The sequence below is a fragment of the Drosophila serrata genome, unplaced genomic scaffold (assembly GCF_035046125.1).
Source record: "Drosophila serrata isolate PLE 108 unplaced genomic scaffold, ASM3504612v1 contig_217, whole genome shotgun sequence".
In the NCBI taxonomy this organism is placed as follows: domain Eukaryota; kingdom Metazoa; phylum Arthropoda; class Insecta; order Diptera; family Drosophilidae; genus Drosophila; species Drosophila serrata.
In genome coordinates this window covers 1,247,023-1,269,886 of record NW_028257115.1, presented here as the reverse complement: position 1 = coordinate 1,269,886, position 22,864 = coordinate 1,247,023, and the positions used below count along the sequence as shown (strand labels likewise).

Sequence of the window (22,864 nt, the reverse complement as noted above, 5' to 3'; positions counted from 1 at the left end):
TGAGGTTCCAAAGCAGCAACAACAATAGCAGTAACAGGATAAGCTTTTGTTTTACGCCAGCATTACCCCACAAACTTAGGCGGATTGCTGTGCTTTTGGTTGTTGCTTTTGGCCATTGTTGCCGCGGTTGGTTTGGTCTTTCAGCGGTTTTCGCTTACTTTTTGCGGACTGCCGGTTGCCACCGTCACCGTCACCGTCACCGGATTCGAGCTTCAACCTTCTGCCGTCGTCTTCCAACATAGTTTTTCACTTTTAGTGCCGCTTTCCCACACTCTCCGGGACTGGGGGATAGGGGAAAAACTACGGACTCGGGGCCTTTTCTTTGTAATTTTTTGCTCCCCCGCCATCAGTGGTGCTGGTGTTGTGGTCTGGCGACGACTGGAGGTTCCCGCCTCGGTAATGAGTAAAGTTTCTAATGCTCCCGGCGAAAAACTATAAGCCGATTCAGCTTCCGTCGTGCCACTAAATGCTGCACACACCACATACATACATGCACACATGGAAATCCAGACATTTTCCTTCTTGCACCCCAAGAAAAAAGTATATATTGTTGGATTTTACTCAAGAGTCATTAGGAATTATAAATAATTCATATTAGTGAGGTATTTAAATCCTTTTTAAGGTCTTGTAAAATCTGGAGAAACTTATGAGGCATTCTAGAAAAACTATTATTATTTAAAAAAGAAATTTTCTTAATAGTTTATAAATAAATTCTGGTAAAAACTAAACCGTTAAAGAAAACCCTTCAAGGATAAATATTTGAAAATTAAGAACCAGCTCAGTCAGGGATTTAATTTATTAATTACTTAATTAAATTTTCCTCTATAACTTGTTTAATATTTCTAGGCGTGTAGCACAGCCACCCGCCTTTTCCAGCTTTTCCGCTGCATTATGCATTTGGAAAATGTCTGTGTAAGCAGAAAGTAAGCCGCTGCCTGGCGGTTCGCCTTTTGTGGGCCATCATTGGTCTCCGTTTGCCAGTCGGCGGTTAATGGCCAACTCCGTGTTGCCCTTCTCCCTTCTACCAGAATTTGCTTTATTTTTTTGCCGCCTCAAATTGATTTACGGCCTGCGGCGGCAAGGACGCGGAGATGGGAGTGTGGAGTCATGTGGAGACCGACGACCATTTGCTCAATAAATTCACATCGTGTCGCTTTTTTGCGGAACAAACAATTTGAAAACTTCAACTCGTCCGTAGGAAAGGAGAGTAAAAGTTGAAGATGGCTACAAGTTCTAGTTTCTATCTCAACACGGGAAAAATTTAAGCTTGAAGAAATTGAATTAATTGAGAGCTGTTACTAGGACTGCACTGTATTCCTGGCTTAAATGGGATTGATACTTAAATAAGAGTCTTAAATTGATAACAATAAATAAATAAATAAATAACATGTGTAAAATAAATAATCTAAAATTCAACAAGAAAGAAAACCAACTTGCAATTCAAATTTAAGATCAAACCAGAAATTGATTCTAGGCATATTTATCGATATCTTTAGATGACCATTTTTTCGACAAATCAAAGTTTTAAAAACTTCATAATTTCGTCAAAAGAGCATTCATTTTAATTCGGAAAACTTTCTGATGCTAGTTTTTAATAGCTTAACAAATCTGCATACTCCATTTAAAAATTTAAGAAATTTAATTTTTTGTCAATTTTTTGTGGAAATTTTTAACCATTTTAACCCTTAAAAAATATTGAAAAAATTAAAAATTTTTTTTCTTCTGGAGATGCCTAGTTCGATTCCCCTGTTCATGCTGATCAAGAATATATATGATTTATAGGGTCGGAAATGACTCCTTCATGAATTTACAAGCTTCGGACTAAGATTATAATTATTAGAAAAACTTATTAAAAAATGTACTTTATACCAAAAACAATGAAAGATCTTAGTAAAGACCAGCCTAAGGATGGAATATAAAGCTGTTTTAGGAGTATGTCATTGAAACTTTTATTCAAAACCCTTAATAAAATATACAAAAGAAAGAAATCAAATAAAATCAAATATGTTAATATGTTAAGATGTCTTATATCATTATAAAGTCTCTGCTTTATCAGACTTTTGCTTCAGTTTCCATCCAACTTACATCCTTTGAGAATTCTAGTTCCCTGGTCTCCAATTTAAGAAATATATAAAATATACATGAAAATATCTTCTACATGACTTCCCCAAAACGGAATAACTAATTCCATTTTACCAATCTAAGACTTGGCTCAGTGTGTGCGGCTCTATAGTATTTCTTGTTACAGCCTGCAACTTGTCAACTCAATTTCAATTTGGGCAATTTGGATAACTTGTGCGGTTGCCTCACCGAGAAATTTCCACTCTCTCTTATGCTGTGTGTGTGCCTTTTGGCCGCTTTCCACCGCTGCAATGGGAGTGTGAGTGTGGCACGTAGCTTTTCCGGGCTTAGCACGTTTTTCCGTTGCGATGGAAAAGTGCAAACTGAAAACTGAAAAGCTGGGAAATGGCGACAACGGCAACGACGACAACTTTTGTGCTTTCGTTTGCCGCCTTTTGATGTTCGCCTTGGTGCATATTTTATTTGCAGTTTAGCTGACAACACAGTGGAGTCCATGTGGAGCAGCAAGGAGATCCCTGGGATCCATTTTTGGCCAAACTGGCAGAGGGATTAGCAAGTTTTGAGCAGCTGTTAACTGCTTTTGATAACAGGCAACCAGTGTGCCGTGAAGTTTAATGTTTATGCTTGCCAGACGAGAGGGGAATTCAATTTATCCCAGAATTTTCATGGTTTTCCCCGGGTTTTCCCCAGCCATTTCTGCCACAGCTTTAGCGTAACTCTTTTCTCTGTCTATATTTGTGGGTTTAGGTGGTTTCCAAGCAATTTGGCTCTGTGAAGCTTCCCTCAAGGATTAAAAAATCATTTGAGGTCAGACAACAATTGTAATCCAATTTAGATAAATTTCAAACAAAAGTTTTGTACATTTTTGCAACTAGGTTGAGAAGTTGGTAAAAAGTTAAGGATTTGAATAGCCTGGGGATTTATGTAGCATAATAATTATTAACATTTTAAGTTCTAAAATAAATCAATTAATTAGTAAGCAATACTCATAAGTACTTCTTTGAGTTTTTTTTCTCTTGAAAGTAGTATAAAAATAACTATAATCTTTATAGTTTCCTGTTAAAGGATTAAAATCTTTTGTGATTTATATTCTTAACGTACCACTGTATGCCTTTCAACTATTTTTTCAATTAATTAAGCAAGTTTACCGCGCACTTAAATGCATTTTAAGTGCGTCCTTCGCATCAGAGGCCGCTTTTCTTTTGCAGTTTTTCCCATCAACAGCGCTGTTTGCCTGCCAGCTAGGCAGGCAGTTTCCCCTTTGAGCAAAAGTTTTCCCTTTGATTTTAATGGAGTTTCATGCAATCCCTCCGCCTTCATCCTTGCTCCGCCCTCCGACAGTGCAATTAAAGTTGCGGTCGTCAGGCGCACAAAGTTGAGCTATTTGATTTTGATTCGGATTGCTCTCTTTTGTCCCGCATCCATGGCATCTCAACCATTACCCTCCCATTACCCGCGCTCACCTGATGGTCACCAAGGCGGAGGCGGAGGTCCTGCCAAACTGATTCTTCAGCTGGCACTCGTAGCGTCCGCCATCGGGTATGGTCACATTCTTGACGAACAGACTGCCGGCGCCGCTTATTTGATATTTCTCCGTCAGCTGCACGTTTGGATCAATGAGCCGGCCATCGTGGCGCCATGAAATCTAAGGGAGAAAGGGGGAGAAAGTGCACCGGAAAAAAAGGGAGGCAAGTCAGTAATTTAATTCAATGTATGACTTATATAAGCCAAGTTTTACTTAGCTAAAAACATGACTAAACAATCTAATTTAAAGGAAAAGGTACACCAAAGAGGCATGCTTTTCTTGTATACTGTTTAAATATATATATTTTTTTATTATTTTTTTTTTGTATTAATTCCCCTTTTTTTGCTCCCAGTGATCCAGCTTAAAAAGCATACCGAAAAGGAAACGTCAACAAGTGGCGGGCAAATAACAAAAGTTGGTGTTGGCCATGGCCCATTCCCGTAGGAGGAGGAGTAACCTGTAGGAGCAATAAGGAGAAGCAAATGGCAACTTTTACCTGCAGTCCGTCCTCCGGCTGATCGGCCTGGCAGGGCAGCTCAATGGTGGTGCCCGTAATGGCCACCAAATTGCTTGGCTCGATGGCTACCCTCGGCGGTGACTGGGAGCGTTCCACCTTAATCGTTGCCTCCACGCTCGTCTCTCCGTTCTCGTTCCGTGCCGTGCAGCGATAGATGCCTGGGATGGGGAAAAGTGTCCCAAGGAGTGTTGTTGGGAAAATTCGATGAAATGTAAACCGTTTTTTTTGGGAAATCACTTTCGCCAGAGCTTACTTACCGGCATGCTCCTCACGGGCAGAGCTCACCACCAGTTCGGTGTTTTCGTTTTCCAGGAGAAGATCCGCCGAATTGCCATTGGCAAGGGGCTCACCATTGAATTGCCAGTCGATGGTGGGCAGGGGATTGCCATCGGCATCGCACTCCAGCACAAAGGCCTTGCCCAGTTTGATTGTTTGGCTTTGTGGTGCCATTAAAATTTCGGGTAGTTCTGCCACAACAACAAAATAGAAATAAAAAAAAAGAAAATAAGCAAGTGAAAGAGGCAAGACCAGTAGCGGTTCAACGGGGCGTATGAGCGATTTTCGAGCAATTTTCTGCTGCTCCAAATGGCAGCAACAAGCAAACTAAAGCCTAAAGCCTGCGTTTTTCTATGGAGTCTTTTGTTAAACAAGTCAAACACCGAACAGCAACACCAAACTCTCGGTATTTGACCCGCTTTTGCCTGGCCCTGGGGGCGTATGCGTAATATGCAATTCAAAATACTCGTTGAATACTTATTCACCGGGTTTTTCACAGGCATATTTATTTTGACCATTGGTTGACTATATACAAGCATATTTTTAGGTTCAGGGAGTAAAATGGGATAAAATTAATATTAAATTATTAGAATTTAAGGTTAGTATAATAGGAAAATCATAGAAATAATTATATTTATACCCAAAAAATCATTAAACTAAACTCTTTAAATTGGTTTTTATATGGCTAAACATAATAATAAAATTTAAATGTAAAATCTAATTAAAAACCATAAACTTTTACACATTTAAAGTATTTTCTACTAATATTGGTTAATATTATTTTTAGCTTAGCTCCACAATTTTGTGTGAATATCCTCTAATATATATATATACATTATAGAATATATTTTTCTGTCTATTTTTATGTGAATTTTAATGTTGATGTGCCTGTTTGCCGGGTTAATTACGCTGACCAAGCGCCACACTTGACTGCTTAAATAGTTCATACGCCCCGTGGTCCCCATTTTCCCCTTCAACTTTGCACATTTGCTAACCCCCCGCGTAACCGCAGTTGGCAATTTGTGCGTGCTCTCTCTCTCTCTCCTCGGGCCGCGCATAATAGTTTATAATTTTTGCACTTAATTTTGCAAAATAACGCATAAATTTCGCACTTCATTTTGTGCACGCCGACAACCGCAAATTATAATGAGCCATTGTGCGGCGTTTGCACCATCGCCTTGGCTGCATCGAGTGTCTGTCTGTGGCACCCATTCCACTCCCTTATTATACCAATCCCCCTGGGTATATACAGGGATATATCCTGCCATTTCTATAGCGCCATAAAGTACAGTCACGTACGAAAAACCGCTTGAAAATACAGCAATAACGAATGGAAAAACATATAAAAGCTCAAGAGTGCAAAAGCTGTTTTGTGCGAAAATGCACTTCTTTGGCTTATTTAGTGAGCTCGAAGCTAACATTTAATGTGCGCCAATCAAAATCGAAAGGAATCTATTTGCCATTGCATTAAATCATTGCACTGTAAGAAATAAAATCGAAGAGGGAATACGGTGATATAAAATAAGGATAGTAAAATTAAATTGCTTTTTTATTAAGCTTATTTTAATATCTCCCATTTTAGATGATCATTATATTGTTAGTGTCAAAAAATCTACAAGTTTTTCTAGATTAGATTCATCTACATCAACTTCCTTTCCATCACTGACACCACCTGCTGCTGTCATATAGCTGTGACAATCTATTTATCAGTGACTATAGAAGCCCCAAATGTTCACCGACTTTTCAATCTCAGTTGACGTGGCCGTGGCCAGTTCCTGGTCAACTCTCCGGTCTCAATATCTATCCCCAGTTGCCAGCACGCTGCCATTTTCTCTTTTTCCCAGACGAAAACAAATTAAATCGACTGCAAATTGAGTAAAACGCGACAGTTGTGACTCCGGTTGGTGACTCTTATTCCGGCTGCAATTGCGGAACTGTGACCCAAAGTGATGGGTGACACAAGTGTGAAGTTCCCCCCCAACAATTTCATAGAGATGCGAGGTAAATAATAGGTACTTTTTGCGAATTTTTAGGTTGCAGTAGATAAAACAGAAATTTTAGCTTAATGAAGTGTTAATTTGATTAGGTTTGATTATATATAACATATTTTGACCAAATCTGAGATATTTATTATACTATAAACAATTTCATAGAGATGCGAGGTAAATAATAGGTACTTTTTTTGCGAATTTTTAGGTTACAGTAGATAACCCAGTAATTTTAAATTGATGAAGAGGTAATTTTCTTAGAATTTTTATATATATTTTGGCCAAATCTGAGATCTTTATTATACTATAAAAATAAATATCATTTAAAACGGAGTTTTCTAGCATTAAAATATCTCAGCAGCAAGCGCTATCTAGACTAATTCTTTCCCTATCTCATTCTTTCCCAATTTCTAACTTCGAAACTTAATTTCCCTAACTCGATCCCAAGCTCACTCCCTAACTAGCTACCTATCTCGCTCCCTAGCTCACTCCATAGCTCGCTCCCTATCTTGCTCCATAGCTTACTCCTTAGCTCACTCCCTAGCTCACTCTCTAACTCACTCCCTAACTAGCTACCTATGTCGCTCTCTATCTCACTCTCAAGCCTACTCCCTAACTAGCTCCCTTACTCTCTCCCTTACTCTCATCCTATCTCTCCCTAAATCTAACTCTCTAAGACTCTCACGGACTATAAATAGAGGCGCTATCACCGGGCCGGCCTCAGTCGGCTCCGCGCTTCCCTCTGGCTTGGATCTATGGTGATGGCTCTTCAACTCCAAAGGAATGACTGGACCATTTTAACCCATCTGGACAACCCGCTTCATCTGGAATACCTAAGGAACACCATCTATGAAGTCCAGACAAGTCAACGATGTGAAGAAAATGTAAGTCATAACCAAGACTATTATATACTCTATATATATATCTCTATTACCCCAGCAATTGATCAATTTGTACCATAAAGTTTAGTGTTTCCCTTCATTAATCTTAAATTTTCTCCCATTGGTACAATTTCCTACAGTGTGTACCTGGGCACCCCTGTGGCAATCTGAAATAAACTGCGAACACGAACATGGACACAGACATGGACACGGACACCCACACCCACACCCACACCCACCATCCTCGTGTCATTTACTCACCCTTCACCTCGATGCGGGCGGTGGCCTGGACCACTCCCAGGGAGTTGCTCGCCTCGCAGCGATACGTGCCGGCCGTGAGTTGTGTGGGTTGGAGCAGCACCAGGCTACCGTTGGCCTGCAATTGCTGGCTGGCCGTGGACTGGGCCAGTTGCCGTCCATTGACGAACCATTGTATGTCCGGCTGCGGCCACCCGGAGGCGGCGCAATCGAGCAGCACGTGTCCGGAGCCATGGAGGGCCACAACTTGGTCATGCGGCCGATGTGTAAAAAGCGGTGCAGAGGGTGCCACAGGATTCGGATTCGAGCGGGGCTTGTTGGTTCCAGCATCCGCCCACACCTGATTGCTATGGGGATCGATGAGGTTGGCCACGGGATGGATGTGCTCCCTGCCATTACCGTTGGTAACTACCAAGCGAACGGGCTGGGAACGCAGTTCGCCCATCTCATTCCTCACAATGCACTGGTAGATGCCCATGTCTGAGGGTTCGGCCTGGCGGATGAGCAAGCTGCCGCTGGGCAGGAGTTCTATCCGCGATTGCGATGCCTCTCGGTCCTGCTCAGAACCTACGCCCACCTCGTTGGTGTTGTGCATCCATGTGATCTGGGGACGGGGCAGGCCGGTGACCTCGCAGCTGAGTTCCACCTGCTCACCGCCAAGGGCCTGGACATCTTGGGGAGCCACCAGGAATTGCGGCTTGGCTGTAAAAATGTTCAGGTGCGTTTTTAAAAGATAAATCCATAAAAATATAAATTTAATTATAAATTCCATGCCCTTCTCAGTGTTATCCTTCGACTTACCGCACTTGAAGTGCTGCTCCCCCAGGCTGCCAAAGCTCTGCCGCTGGAGTCCTTGGGGCGAGGCACAAGTTAGCGAAATGGCCACCAACTGACGCTGGACATCCAGGTGCCAGCGACGCCACAAGGAGTACACGCCACAATTGCAGTCAATGGCATTTCCGTCAAGTCGCAGACGCTTCAGGCTGTTCAGCCTGTTAAATCCATCCACTGGCAGTTGGCTCAACTTGTTGTTGTACAAAATCCTGGCCAGAAAGGAGAAAAGAAAAGCAAAAAGTTAGTGGCAGACCCAATAGTAAAAAGAGGGGAATTACATCATCATTATCATGGTCGACTTACAGGCGGTTCAGGCGCGGCAAGTTGTTAAAGACCCCATCGGGCAGCTGCCAAATGTCATTGTTCTCCAGAAAACTGCAAAAAAGGGAAAGCAGTTGGGTTGTTTTTGGGGATTTTCGATTTGTGGGGGAAAACTTCAGTGCTGACACTTTCGCAAAATTAAAAAATAGATCAAGGAAAAGATTCAGGAAAAATAACAATATTAGCTAACAAAAATAAACAATAGAGGAAGAAATTACTGGAGCAAAAAGTTGTATCTAAGAAATTTATGGTTTTATAAAATATTCTTGTGAATTGATTATTTAAAATGCCCTATAATATACACATTATCTCCAATACGAATTAAAAAATAAAGCAATTAATCAAAGTATAAAAGTGTATACAATATAAGTCTATTCCTTTCTTTTATGTTTATTAAATTAAATGCAGCTTTTAAATTCAATAAAGTGCATAGTTGTCAGTGAATTCAAATTATTTAATATGTAAAGAAATAATAACAAATAATACATGAAAAATACTAAAGAATAGAAAGTGACAGCACTGTTTCGATGACATTAAGACGATTGCCGCAGATATGGACAGATACAAGGACATGGAGATCCTTAATTAAGGCGGTCCAGGCTCACTTACATCGCCTCCAGGCTACGCAGACGCTGGAAGATGGTCGCCGGTAAGCGGCTTAGACGATTATTGTTCAAATAGAGGAACTTCAGTGCGGTGAGTCCTTGGAGGGCTCCCTCCTGCACGAAGGACAGCTCGTTGTCGTTCAGGAAGAGCGTCGTCAGCTGGGTGAGGCCGCTGAACGCGTTGGCCGGCAGCTCCTCGATGTGATTGAAACGCAAATCTCTGCAAAAATGTTGCACAAAACACAGATAGATAGAGTCAGTGAGTGAGTGAGAGACTGACTGAGTGAGTGGTGGACAAAAGGCGGAGAATGGGGAATCCCCGATGGCAGCTAGCAAAACGTTTATCTGATGGATGGATGCTCGCTGGACTACGGACCATGACATGGTAAATGGCGGTGAGGTGTTCTAACTACACTAGGGAAAAATGTGGTTTGCTTAATGGAGTTTTAAATTTAATAGTTAACTTAATAATAGAGTGGATTTAATATATAAACTTGGTCAGTTAATATGGTCTAAACTCTTTGCTTTGCTCATTGGTCAGAACTTTACATGAATTATTTAAAATAATACTGGAATATGTTTGGTTGTATTTTATTATTTATTTATTTATTAAATTTAAATTTTTCAAAGAGGTTTTTAATCCCCCACCAAATCCTTCTCCAAGTGCATTGCAACTGGAAGACTAGCAGTTGAGGCTAAATCAATTTTTGGTTCCGACAAATTGCTGCAAGTTGCCAATGCCAATTCTCGTCATGTGGTCTGTTGCTCGCTCCTTATTTCCCCTTTTGGAGGAGTTTTTGGGATGCTTTTTAAGGGGGGAGGGGATTCGCAGGATGCCCAGCCATGTCCTGGACATTTGTCATATGCAATTAGTGCGAAAGCAAGCAAGAACTCTCCCCAAAAGCAGCTTTAAAAGAGGTTTATGTGATGGGTACGTTCTTAAAGTTGTAACTTATTAAAGGACCAAATAAATTAAGAAATGATTCAACAATTATTTCTTAAACCTTAGGCTACATCCAATTATTTTCCCTGGCCAAACATAAACCTAAATAGTTAAAGGTATATATAGTACACCATATCCCTCGGTACCTTGTTGGCTCAGCCTCAACTAAAGCCGCAGCTTATCCGCCTCTTAGAGCGCTTGATAAACCGTTCTAACGACATCCGTTTGATATATGTATACATAGTACTATAACACACCCGTTTACACAAACATTTCGCACACACATTAAAAATTAATTACAAAAAGTTGATGCTCGCATAGTTTATGCCCGGCGACAAAGCAGCCAAGCGATAAGCAAGGGAGCCAAAGCCGGAGACCCGGCAATCCGGGAACTCATATATGAGCTCATATGATGCTGCCGGAGTTGTGAACGAAACATAAGCCACGGATTGAGGTCTCTTCGCAAATGCCAAGCACACCAAGAGCTCACTAAGCTGCCATTAGCAACCGCTCACTTTACGAAAAATATTATATACTGCAAGATATCCCTACCAAGTTGAGATAATGGCAAATCCACAAAAGTTATAGTGTTTTTTTTTGATAAAATAAAATAATGAATCTTAAAAAAGAAATGATATCTTAAAGAAGACTATATTTATAGTCGCTTAAAGAAGTAGAGATATTAATTTGGAAAGCCTAAGAAAGTGTATTAGCAATAAATGTATTAGGAATTTATTTTACAATTCAATTGTGGCAAAAATAAGTTCATATTTATATTTTAGCCAATTAAATATATTCAAAATATTAACTATATTATAACTATAAAGTCCAAGCATAATTAATGGAATATAAATAATTTAAGTAATAAGAAACTAGAAGAAGTCATACTTCCCACTTCACAGAAACTATGAATTTTGTAAACATTTTGAAAGCCCTAAATATCTTAAAAAGGTAATGTTTTTATTTAAAACTATATTCTATATAATAATATATATAATCTGAATTTTATTGAAAATAAGAATATTATTTTTTAACCATATAATAAGAAAAAATCAAACTATACTGTAATATATTAAGAGTCAAAAATTTAATGAGATTTATTCTGTTCTATAAGCAATTTTACTTCCGTTTATTATAATCTAATGTATGAGAGTTTCTAAGATATTTCTTAATTTATTTCCAGCTTCATAAATAGCTTGTAAAAATATAAATTAATTATTTACTATTAATTAATTACTTTTTAATTACTTGTTATTTAATTGCTTCTTTTCGAGTGCATCAATTGCTGTGGGGAAAATACATATAGTCACAAGAGTATTTGCTGCGGGTTAAAGGATGTTGCTAGAGGAGCGGTTAAAAAAGTTTCTAATCAACTCATGAACTTTGTTGCTGTTCCTCTGTTGGCCGGGTTAGCAATGTGTTTGCTGTTTGGCTGTTAGCTGTTGGCTGTTGGCTGTTAGCTGCGTGCTGGTTCCTGGTTGCAAATTCAATGCGGCAGCGAAAAAGTTTCTTAGCCAAAGTGAAAATTATACCAAAAATGCAGCTGGTGTTTGCCGCTTTTTGGTGCTTTTGCTGCTGGCAACTTCGTTTACCGGCGGCCGATGTTGCAGCTGAGCTGTCTTTGTTCCTGCGATAATTATGACCTCGTTTTTTTTTCCTTTTTGCTTTTTGCTTTCCGCTTCCCGTTTGGCGTTTTGCGTTTTTCAGTTTGTTTTTTATTTTTGGACCAGAAGCTGGTGCAATTGGAGCTGGGGCTAAAGTTGTCTAAACAGAAATTATGTTTTGTGGCTACTGTAAACATGCAACGCACAAAGTGCAGCCAAACTAACTAACTACCAACGGCAACTAGCAACAAAAGCAGCAGCAGCAACAACAGAAGCAGCAGCAACTTGCCACTAAAGCACCTACAGGAGCTACACTTGAATAATCCTTAATAGAATTTCTCCACTAAAAAAATCTACAAAATATTCTCAAATAAGAACAATCTTAGGTTTATAAATGCAAGAAATTATTATTTAAATATTATTTAAAGGTGTACAGAAAAAGTAACTTAGTTTCAAAAATGAGTAGTATTTCTACAATTATTAAATTTCAAGTAAATAATTACCAAGTTATAATTACAACTACCAAAAAATAATTTCATAAATTGTTAAGTACAACTAAAAAAAGGTTTTATTAAATTAATATTTGTATATGCTTATTTTTAGGGAAAATCCAAGTTTTTGAAATATCATAACTAAGTCAAAAATGTATTAATTTCAAATCGGAAAGCTTTCCCGTGCTAGTTTTTATAAGCCAAACAAATCTGCGTATTGAATTTTTAAATTTAACAATTTTGAATTTTTGGTCAAATTTTTGGCCAATTTTACAGAATTTGACCTTAAAAAAATTGAGAAAAAATTTCGAAATTTTTTTTCCTACCAGACATAGCTAGATCGATTCTCCTTTTGATGCTGATCAAGAATATATATGCTTTATAGGGTCGGATATGACTCCTTCACTGATTTTAAAGCTTCTTACTTAATTATAATACCCTTAAAGGTATAAAAAGGTTATTAAAGATTTTTGTTGTATTTTTTACCTCTGTTTTCTTTTTAAAGGTAGATTATATTTTCTTAAATATTTTTTTAAATTCTCAACACAAATTCGGAAGCATTTTCTTCTCTGTTTAATAAACTTTTATTCTAAAAATTCAAATCGCTGAAAATGGGTTATTTTATGTTGATGTAAGTAAGTAAATATTTTAGTTATAAATTGATTAAGTAGATTTAACCAATAATCAAATGGAAATCATTTAATTATGGCTTCTAGCTTGGGGCAACTAAAATGAAATGCGAGAAAGAAATGCCAACATTTTCTTTTTGTAAATTCAAATATTAAATAAATTTCTATGCCCACTTTCTTTAACAAATACAAATATTTTATGATTTATGTAAATATGTAGCTTTATGGCTCCCGGTATTTCCTCGTTTTTATGGCCCAATTTTATGCCAAGTGTGGCAGCAACAGCAGCAACTTGCAGCAAACCTTAATTGGTGTCAGCGTTCACTGACTAAGTGCAACTGTGTCTGTGTTTCTATGCTCAAATTGCAACTAAAGACGAGGATGCAACATACACACGAAGGAAAATAGGAAAATAGGAAAAACAGAAAAAACGGCAAAAGCCCGCACACCACACACACACACACACACACATGGAGGACAACAAAAAAGGCAACACAAACAAGAAACGACAACGAAAACAACTTAAAAATCCAGAACAACACTAAAACCACTCACACGTACTGCTTGAGGCCCCCGTCCAACAATAACAGCAACCACAGGGTGAACTCTGGCGGAGATTGGTGAGGTTGGTGGGCAGCCAGAGTGGCTCTAGTGGGTCATGCATACGCCCAAATGGAGCCACATAAACAAAGCAGCCACCTTTAGGTCCCTGCCCCTTCCCTCTTCCCCCTGCCCCGGCTTCGGTTTCGGTCTTGGCTCCAGCTTCTGCCCAAGCTCCTGCTCCTGATGAAAGAGCGCCAAGTCCTGGGGGCAGACGACCCACTGGCATCCATGTGGTAACTGCACTACCCATGTTCAGCTACACTAAAGGAAAACTAGCTAAAACTCAGGCTAACCTTTGATATGAATAAAATAATATAAGTAAAGGATGTATATATAATCTATATCATTTAAAAATTCCCCAACAAAACTCTGTTCCTATCTCAGAAATTAAGATATAGTTCTTGGACTTAAGTTAAACATTTTCTTGAGTGCACTTTGCGGTGAACTGCCAGGATGCAAGGATGCAAGGATGCGGGTGGCGTCCAACAATTTGCAAAGTTGCTCGCATTTCTACCGCAAGAAGGGAGCACAGAGGATATGGGCGTTGTTGACGATGGCGAGTCCTTTGTGCGAATGCGGCTGCTTGATCCACATTTTTCGCCCTGTTCTTGTAAACTCCATTAGCCCAGCCACCAACAGTCAACACAGGAGCAGGAGCTATCCACCACAATCCCAGCTGGGGTATGCCACAGTGGGTCAAGCAGCCCAGCTGCCAGCAGATGGATCAGTCTAATTTGAATCAACATGGAGCAGGGCTTCGTTCCGCTCCTTGTCCTTTGACTCCAGATGCTTCTATTTGCCCAGACGTTGATGCTGAGAGAATGCTTTAAAATTCGCCGCTGCCACTTGCCAAGTCTCTTTCTGCATAGCCCAACACCTCGAGGACATCAGAGCATACCACAGTCCCAGAGCAAACTTCGTCCTGCCGCCGGAATTGCTACCATCTCCACCACCATGCCCATGACGTGTGACAAACGTTGGTCCACTTCAATGTGCACACACGCTGAGTGCGTGTCCGGGTTCCGGAGTCCGCAGTCAGCAGGATCTCTCACTCCCAGTCCGATGCCTCATTGAGCCTATACAGCTGCTGCACTCAGAAAAAAATCTAAAACAATACTATGGGTATTAAAAAAAAATGCTTAAAGATTTTAAATCTTCTTAAATGAAGCCAAAAAGTGTGATTTGAAATATTACAAAACAATGTTAAACTTTTATTGCAACACTTTTTCAACAGAATTTAATTCCCATGCTATTTCTTTGTCAATTGTATAAAACTTTGAACTATTAAGCTACTTTTTGTCAGTGTCCAAGTGCCGGAAACCAGTCCTGACCAAGTGCGTGTCGGAGTTGCACTTCCTCCTACTCTCTTTCGCTCTCTCTGTGGGTGGTCATCAGGAACTGGAGCTGTCAGCCCCGTGCAATGGCCTCATAGTTGGCGTCATGTCAGTTGCGCAACTATTTGCCAAAGCGGCAACAAAAAAAAACACACAGAAAGGACCCCGGACGAGCAAATGCCTTTATATGGGGGACACAAATAACTCGCATGCTCAGCCATTCAATCGCATACAGCAGGGGAGGGAACTCATTGCATTCGTGGCTCCACATCATTCACAATCCTGTAATATCCTGGAGCCACGCCCTTAGCCCACCTGCTGTATGATGTGCGCCAAAAATGGCACTGCAACGGAAACGGAAATTGAATCTTGAAACTTCTTTCAGCGCTGTGACACTTCCGCCGGCATGAATTTGATAATGACATTTGCATTTTCGCATTATTCGATATTTTCAATTAAATTTGCAAATGCACAAAAGTGAGTTTGGGGGGCAGGCCGCGTCCGGCGGCGCTGTCGCCGTTTCCATCGCAGTCTCTGTCTCTGTCCCGGGTTTTGATGTGTTCCGTATATCCGAATATTTCGAGTTTCCGCACAGTAGTTGCCATGTGTCCGTTCCACTGGCATGACTCCTTGCCGGTGCATTCATATACACCGAAAATAATTGTTCTTAATGGATACTAATTAGGTTCGAATCGGGATTACTATTAAGCTGGTTCAAGGATATGAATTTACTGAAAAGCTATAGTTAAGAAAGACTAACTAAAAATCTTATTTCTTGAAATCGGAAAATGTAGTTTTTGAAATACTTAAATTAAGGTTTTTTAATGACTAGTAACTGACACCTTTTCTTATGGAAACTTAATATAATCTGTGTTAAAATATATAGTGAAAACTCTGTAACTCTTCATATCACAATTAATATTAATTGTTTCTTAATGTTTAATAATATACTTATATTTAGTCCAGCAAACATTTGACATTTTGGCACTCTATAAAATTCGTTTTTTTTTTAGACAGAGTATAAGCAATAAGTAATTAAATACTTTATGATAATAGCTAAATATAAATGTACTTTAGGACACATTTTCAAGTCCTTTCAAAACAACAAACATTTCTAAAACCACTCTGTTTTCATCTGTGTTTCTTTCTAACACCCAAAAATAATGATAATTATTTCAATTATTAATTAATGTATTTTTTTCCTAACTGTATAGCCATGTCTGCACTTAATTAATGCATATTATTGACAAAGGCATGTTCGACTCTGGCATGTTTGTCTATTCACGCATGCCCGCACACACTCGCACACACCACTACCATCATCACAATCGTTTTGCATTCACAAACACTCACAGGACACACACAGACACACATATTACGTATACGCTTTGATGTCCAGGACGAAAATTTATGGTTAGCCCCAAAACTGAAGCCAAGAGCGATATTTTAAAGCAGCCGCGTGCCAGACAGTAAATTGAATGAAAACAATTAGCATTTTGTAGGGTTTATGGTTAACCCATGTGATGCATTTCCCTTCAGCGCTTTCCACTCACCGCCGAGGTGTGTGTGTGTGTGTGGAAACTCTCCGGTTCGTGCTCAGCGAGCGTTAAGCTGTTTAGTGGCTTCACTAATTTGATTTCAATTAGTTGTCACAATTAGTGAAGGAAAAACCGCAGCAAGTAAATTAGTGTTGGATTTTCCACAGGAGAGGGGGAAAATGGTGGAGGAATGGAATTTTGGTAGTGCATGTTTGTGGTGTCCGCTTTGAGATTTCACTTTGATTATTTTGGTCTCGAGTGCGGTTTCTAGGGATTTCCAAAATAATGCTTAATGGGGGGATTATTAGTAAACGGGAAATTCGGTAATTTACTAGAGGAAAATTTGCAAGTGGAAAATGTGGGAAAAATTACTTAAAATCGGTTTATTTTATGCAAAATCTGCCTTGTTTTAAATGTATTTGTTTAAGAAAATTTACCCTTAAAGTGTGATCCTAAAAGTCAAGATAGTTTTCTAAATGAAAAAGTTGATTTATGTCATTTGTTATAGTTTTTATTTTTCAAAATAATATCAATAAATTATTCAAATAAATCACTTTCCACCCTTTTAACTTTTTACTGTGTTTCTTTAATAATTAATTGAAGGTATCACATATGTACTCACAATAATGTTGACTTATCTTACATCAAGATTTTTGATTTACAACTTATGTGCATTTATATTTATTGTAAAATGCCGCAAGCTTTTAATTTTTCCCTTGGATTAGTTATTGCTTTTCTACGCTACCTGGCGTCCAATGAAATTGGTTTTCTATCCAGTAGTAAGTTTTATCATTGAGTCAGTATATTTTCTAGTTCATTGCATTTTCATTAGAGTTAACGCCAACGCTTTTGCCTTTTTTCCGCGCACACACACACACACACAAACAGCTTGGCTTTTTGCGCCATAAAGTATGCAACATAAACAAGGTCATAAACGTGCAGGATGGGTATCGGGTGTTGGGTGTTGGGTGATGGTTTTAAAGGGTATTGGGTGTGGGTTTGTTACAGAGGAAAGTAACCTTATCAGTGGCAACGCATCAGCATGAACACCTACATACATACATCCCCATTCCACAGGCACATTCACATCCTCATCCCCAGCCACATCCCTATCCACATCCTTGCCTGGTTGTTAAGGTGATTCTGGCTTTTGTTGAGCTTGTTGCCTTGTGCTTGTTGGCTCTGATTATGATTTGTCTGGCTTACCCCCAGCCTGCCAGGTGAGCCAGATGAGCCTCCTCCGAATGCCCCCGCCGTACTCCTGTACTCTTCGTTCCACATTCCCGTTTGCCTGCAGCTTAGGCAGCATCTTATGACGCCTCCTCCTGCTCCTGTTGCCGGTATAAATCCTTTTACGGTCTGCCAGGTCCCCTGGCTGCCTTTATGGCAAATGTGACAATAAAAACATGATTTAACTTTGGCCTGCCGCACACTCCTACACTCGCCACACACGCACATGCCACACAATGCTATACCGCAGTTGCACTCAGCGAATGAGGAAAGACATTTGGATTTAAATCCTTAAAAGGGAATATTTTATGTTAACAAATACAGGAGTTTAATGTAATTTTAAATAATTCATTAAAATAACATAAAACTCTTACCTACATATCAAAATAATATACAAAAAAGCTCTTAAGGAATAACTAAAACCTTGAGAAACACCCTAGAAAAATTAACCAGTTTACCCCACTCAAAGCCTTTACTCCTCCTAATCAATTTGAATATATATCCCAAATATACTATATATTTTCTCCCAGTGTCCGGACACAGACACAGATTGCATATTATTGTAATAACATGGCTTACAAACACGCAAGCAGCAGCAGCAGTAGAAATACCAGCAGAGACATGGCCCCGTAATAACAGCAACAGCTAAGGAATAAAAGTGCCTGCACAAGTCGCATCCTTGCAGGACAGCATACTCAGTGCCATGTATCCTATTTGCTGTTGGGTTGCCCAGGTGATTTCCCACTGACGATAGTCACTCAGACTCATGACAATTGCTCTGTCACTTTTTTGGTTTCTCTCTGTGGCACTTGGTAATGTAATCCTTCAGCTTTCAGCCTCCTTTGCCGTTTATTTTTGCCCAGTGACATTTTATTATTATTAAACAAAGTCGCATCTCGCATAGACCTCTAGTTTTTTTTCCCTTAACCCTTGACATTGTTTTATTTTGTGGGCGTAAAAGTTTAGACCAACTATAGTTGGTTACAGTTTCATTTCCTCTGCCTATGCCAGCTCCTTTTTAACCATTTTGGCTTAGTTTAGAGCCTCTGCAGAGCATCTGTGATTTAATTTTCTGTTCTGTTTGCTTAGCCTCAAATTCTATGGGCCTTCCCTTCCATCCTCTGCTAAACTGTTAATGTAATTGTGTCCAGTTAGAACTGTTTGAGATACTTAGAGCACTTTGCGTAATTGGCTGCCGGAGTGTGCATGCATAAAACGCTTTTGTTTGGCTCCGATGGAACAACAACAAAAGATTTTTGGCCAACAGAAGAGAAGAGTTTGGTTGTTAGACGGAGGGAAAGAGTTGTTCAGATCACCTGTTTTGTATTACCTGTGCTGCCAAAGTACAATGGCTTCGGTAGAGTGAAAACTAAAACAATTACCATTGTCTTTTGTAATGACAAAAGCATCAAATGTATTTAGAAATATTTCTTACCTAGAAATGTTAATTCTCCCAGAGGTTACAGATGTTAAAATTGTAATTTTTATTTAAAAATAATCATAAAAAGAGATTATTGACAAATACCTTGGCAAAGTAAGAACTTGAGCTTAGAAAATTCCACCTTTTTCTATAAGAAAACTCTTCCAACACTTGGTTCAGTCAGCCGGCAAAAGAAAAGTAAACTGCAAAGCAATTAACATTGTGTTCTCGAAGTGACAAAGTGACAAAGGAAGAGGAAACTTTTTCGACCAAACTCAAATCCTTGAACCAAAAGCTGTGCCACTTTAAGGATTTTGGCTGGTGCTGCGACAAGTGAACTGTGTGCCTGTGACTTTGGCCAAGTGTAAACGATAAAGGATTCGCCCCCGCCACTGACCGACCAACAAACCAGGACACTCCACACTCCCGGACTGCCGGACTGCAGGACTCCCGGACTTTGGAATCTGAACTCGGGAATTCCGGAACTAGGACTGCAGCAAGAACAGTTTTGTCCGCTCACACGGAATTGATATGTGGCTTGGCTCAGCACCGATTCCCGGCTGCATCCACATCCTGGTCGCCGTGGCTTTGTTGCACTTATCTGGCGCTGCCGTTACGCACAAGTGGCCATGGGCTTAGAGCCATAGAGAAGTCAGATACACTTGAAGAAATGATTTTTGTATCATATTTTGAGAGTAATTTAAAGCTTAAGAATTTGTGAAACTAATTTCTGGAAATAAAGTTGGGTAATAATATATTTAAAGTATTATTTTAAGTCCCTAATTATGGCTTTATGTTCTTTTAAAACATGATGAAAAATATTTTAGAAAATATAAGATAGAAAAGCAAGCAAATATGGTACTAAAAGGCACTTTTATTCTTAATTTTTCTGTGCGTAAAAATATATTTGAAGAGTAAAAAAAAAATACTATATAAGCAAAACCAAATTATATCATTTATTTTCTTGAATAAGGTATTAAATATAAGTTTAGGAACTCATTTAAATATATTTAAAAATCGATTGTAATCTTTAAAAATTCAACCTGAATTTCTCGATTTCTTGAGGCGTATTTTTGCGAGTGCCTCTTGCCTGGCTACCGCAGAATTGTTATATTCAGTAATTATGTCCAATAAGCGACGAAGCGTGAACCGAACGTGGAGGTCCTGCATCCCAGGCATCCTGGCCCCCACCCCCTCCCCCACTTGAGTTCCACAGCGGAAGGAAAACGTTGTCGTTAATGTTGTCGTTATGTAAGCTAACCCAGTTTTAGCGTCGACATGGCATTTCCTTCCTTCCTGCCAGCTCCTCAGCGTTAAATGCAATCCTTGAACGGAATCCGCAAGAAAAGAATGAAAGATGGTGGAGTCAGAGTGTGGCAAAGGGGTGTGGAACCCCCTTTTTGTAGGGGTTGGATAAAGATTGCTGACTGCATGACACGCCAGAGCAGGCAGCAAAAGTTAAGCCACGTGCAGAAAATTCACTTCCGTTCCGCACACACACACACACACACACGCCCACTTTGCTGCAAGCGGAAGAGTGCTAGAAGAACAAGAGAGAGGCATCTAAACTTGCATTGCATACTTTTTGGCCTGCCACCGAAAGAAATACTCCTGCCAGCGATGGAAAATCAAAAGAGGAGCAATGGAAAAACCCTCCCAGCATATACAACAAAAAAAAGAAGAGAAAAGTGGAAAGAGGATGAGAAATGCAGGAGCTACAAATTTCTTTTGCCTTCAAATTGCTGTCTCACTTCCGACTTATCCTTTAACCGAACTGCACTCTCAAGTTTTCCCCAAACACAAGAAGCATATCACCCAGATTGGCCATCAATTCTTTACATATTTTTCCCCAGCCAAAAAGCTACTGTTTTTGGTATGGGAACAAGGCAATATATAAAGTAGTATTATGTATAATAAATTGAACATATTGGTATGTTGAATGCGCCAAAGGATTTATGTAAAATGCTGGGAATTGTAGCAACAATAATTGCCAGAACATTTTAAAATGATTTTAAATCTTTAGAATATGCTTTTTAGATCTTTAATTGTTAGATTTAATCCTTTTTTATTAAGAAACTTATTGTTTTAAATTTCTTTCTGTGATAACCTTGCTATGTCCCCCTCAAACGGAAAACTGTTCTTCTGACAGCCCCAACAATTTTCGAGCGTCACTTTTCTGTTACTTGGTCTGCTAATGTGTTGCGCCTTGAAAGGCTCCTTCAGCTCCATGCAGCTCATCCGTCCTGGCAGTAGCTGCTGCTCCTTACCAATGCCCAATCCCCTGTTCCTGTTACTGTTCCTCCTCCATCGACATTTCTCTACAGGTGTAAATGTCTGGCAAGTGCACTTTCTGCTCACATGCAAGGATCAGAAGCAGGAGCATGTCTGCTCAGTCCTTTGCCAGCCATCATCATCATCATCACTGGCAGCTCCTTGTGGCATGCTTAAGCTGCTTCCAGCTTGGCCAGGCAAACACCTTCCTTGGCTAAAAGTGGCCACCTGGAGGAGCTTTGCCCACTCGGGTTTTTTCTCCTCTCCCCCCACAAAAATAATTCCTACATTCTGAAGCAACGTGTGTGTATTTTTGTTGAAATAAATTTTATTTAAACTTTCGCTGCCTCTGGTTATGTTTTTTTTTTGTGTGTGTGTGTTATTTTTTTTATTCCCTTCAACGTGTGAAATTCAATTATACAGCAGATTTATATGTCGGGCATGGAGCCGGGTGCCTGAGCAGCTCTTGCCGCCACCAAGGGCTTTTATTTGAGGATCGCAGGGGAAAAATGCGACGTTGGAGGGTGCAAAAAAACACACACACACAACCCACACTCTCATACAATATATATGCGATATAAAAATGCAATGAAATCAGTTCGCCATTCAAGTGGAAATGGTTTAATATGCGTATAAAAGGCGAATATTACCCAAAGCTCTTGCAGTTTTCTATTTCTGGTTATGTGTATGTGTGTGTATGTTTTATTTGGGAAAAATGTAGGATGAGTTGGATAGCTGAATCATATTTGGAAATATGTACAAAAATAAAGAATCTGGTTGTTTTTTTAAGGCAAATTGAATGAGAGATTTCATCACCAAGTTTTTGGGGAAATCATGTTCAAAAAGGTATTTTTTATCAGCTTATGGGTAGTTATTTTTTATTATTGAAAACTCGGACATATTTCACATAGTTTCCAAAATAAATACATGACATTTATAGCTTTATTTTTAACTTTGAGCGATAAAAAAAAGATTACATTTGGCCAGGACAATACAAATTGTCTAAAAAAAACTAACTACAAAAGAGATTTATTTTAAAGTTCACTTTATAGTTATTTATGAAAATTCCCTGGATAACTTTACACCTGGTTATATTTCAGAAAAAATAAAACAAATAAAATCCAGAAGTAGAATTAAAAAAACCAACATGGCGTATACGTAATTTTAGCAATTGAATTCACCAATATTACGTAAACGCCATGTGGGTTTCTTTGAATTTTCATTCAAGTCGCTTGTAGCCAGGGGGAAAAAAACCTTCAAATTTGCTAGAATATATTACGCATACGCCATGTGGATGCTAGTCACAATCTTCAGTGGCCACTGACCAACCAGTTGCCACAGCATTTACATTAACATTATTATGCATCTGTCTGGGGCAAGTTCCGTTGCCCCAAGCTATCTGCCCCTCGTATCTGATATCTGCTGCTTACGTGGTGCACCACTTGGCTTGGGACTTGGACATGGTCTTGGTCGTGGACCTGGACCCCAACTCCACTTGGTTTGTCGCCTGAGCG

General features: G+C 39.4%; 1 protein-coding gene across 1 annotated transcript in view; it reads right to left on the bottom strand.

Moving 5' to 3' along the window:
• Positions 1-22,864, bottom strand: part of Pxn (Peroxidasin) — a 37,573-nt gene that overhangs the window by 4,808 nt on the left and 9,901 nt on the right. The window contains exons 3-9 of the mRNA XM_020958731.2: positions 9,292-9,507; positions 8,665-8,736; positions 8,329-8,570; positions 7,531-8,229; positions 4,382-4,591; positions 4,104-4,282; positions 3,546-3,727 (exon numbers count right to left, since the gene is read on the bottom strand). Coding sequence (XP_020814390.2) covers positions 3,546-3,727; positions 4,104-4,282; positions 4,382-4,591; positions 7,531-8,229; positions 8,329-8,570; positions 8,665-8,736; positions 9,292-9,507 — 1,800 coding nt within the window. The remainder of the gene's footprint in view (positions 1-3,545; positions 3,728-4,103; positions 4,283-4,381; positions 4,592-7,530; positions 8,230-8,328; positions 8,571-8,664; positions 8,737-9,291; positions 9,508-22,864) is intronic.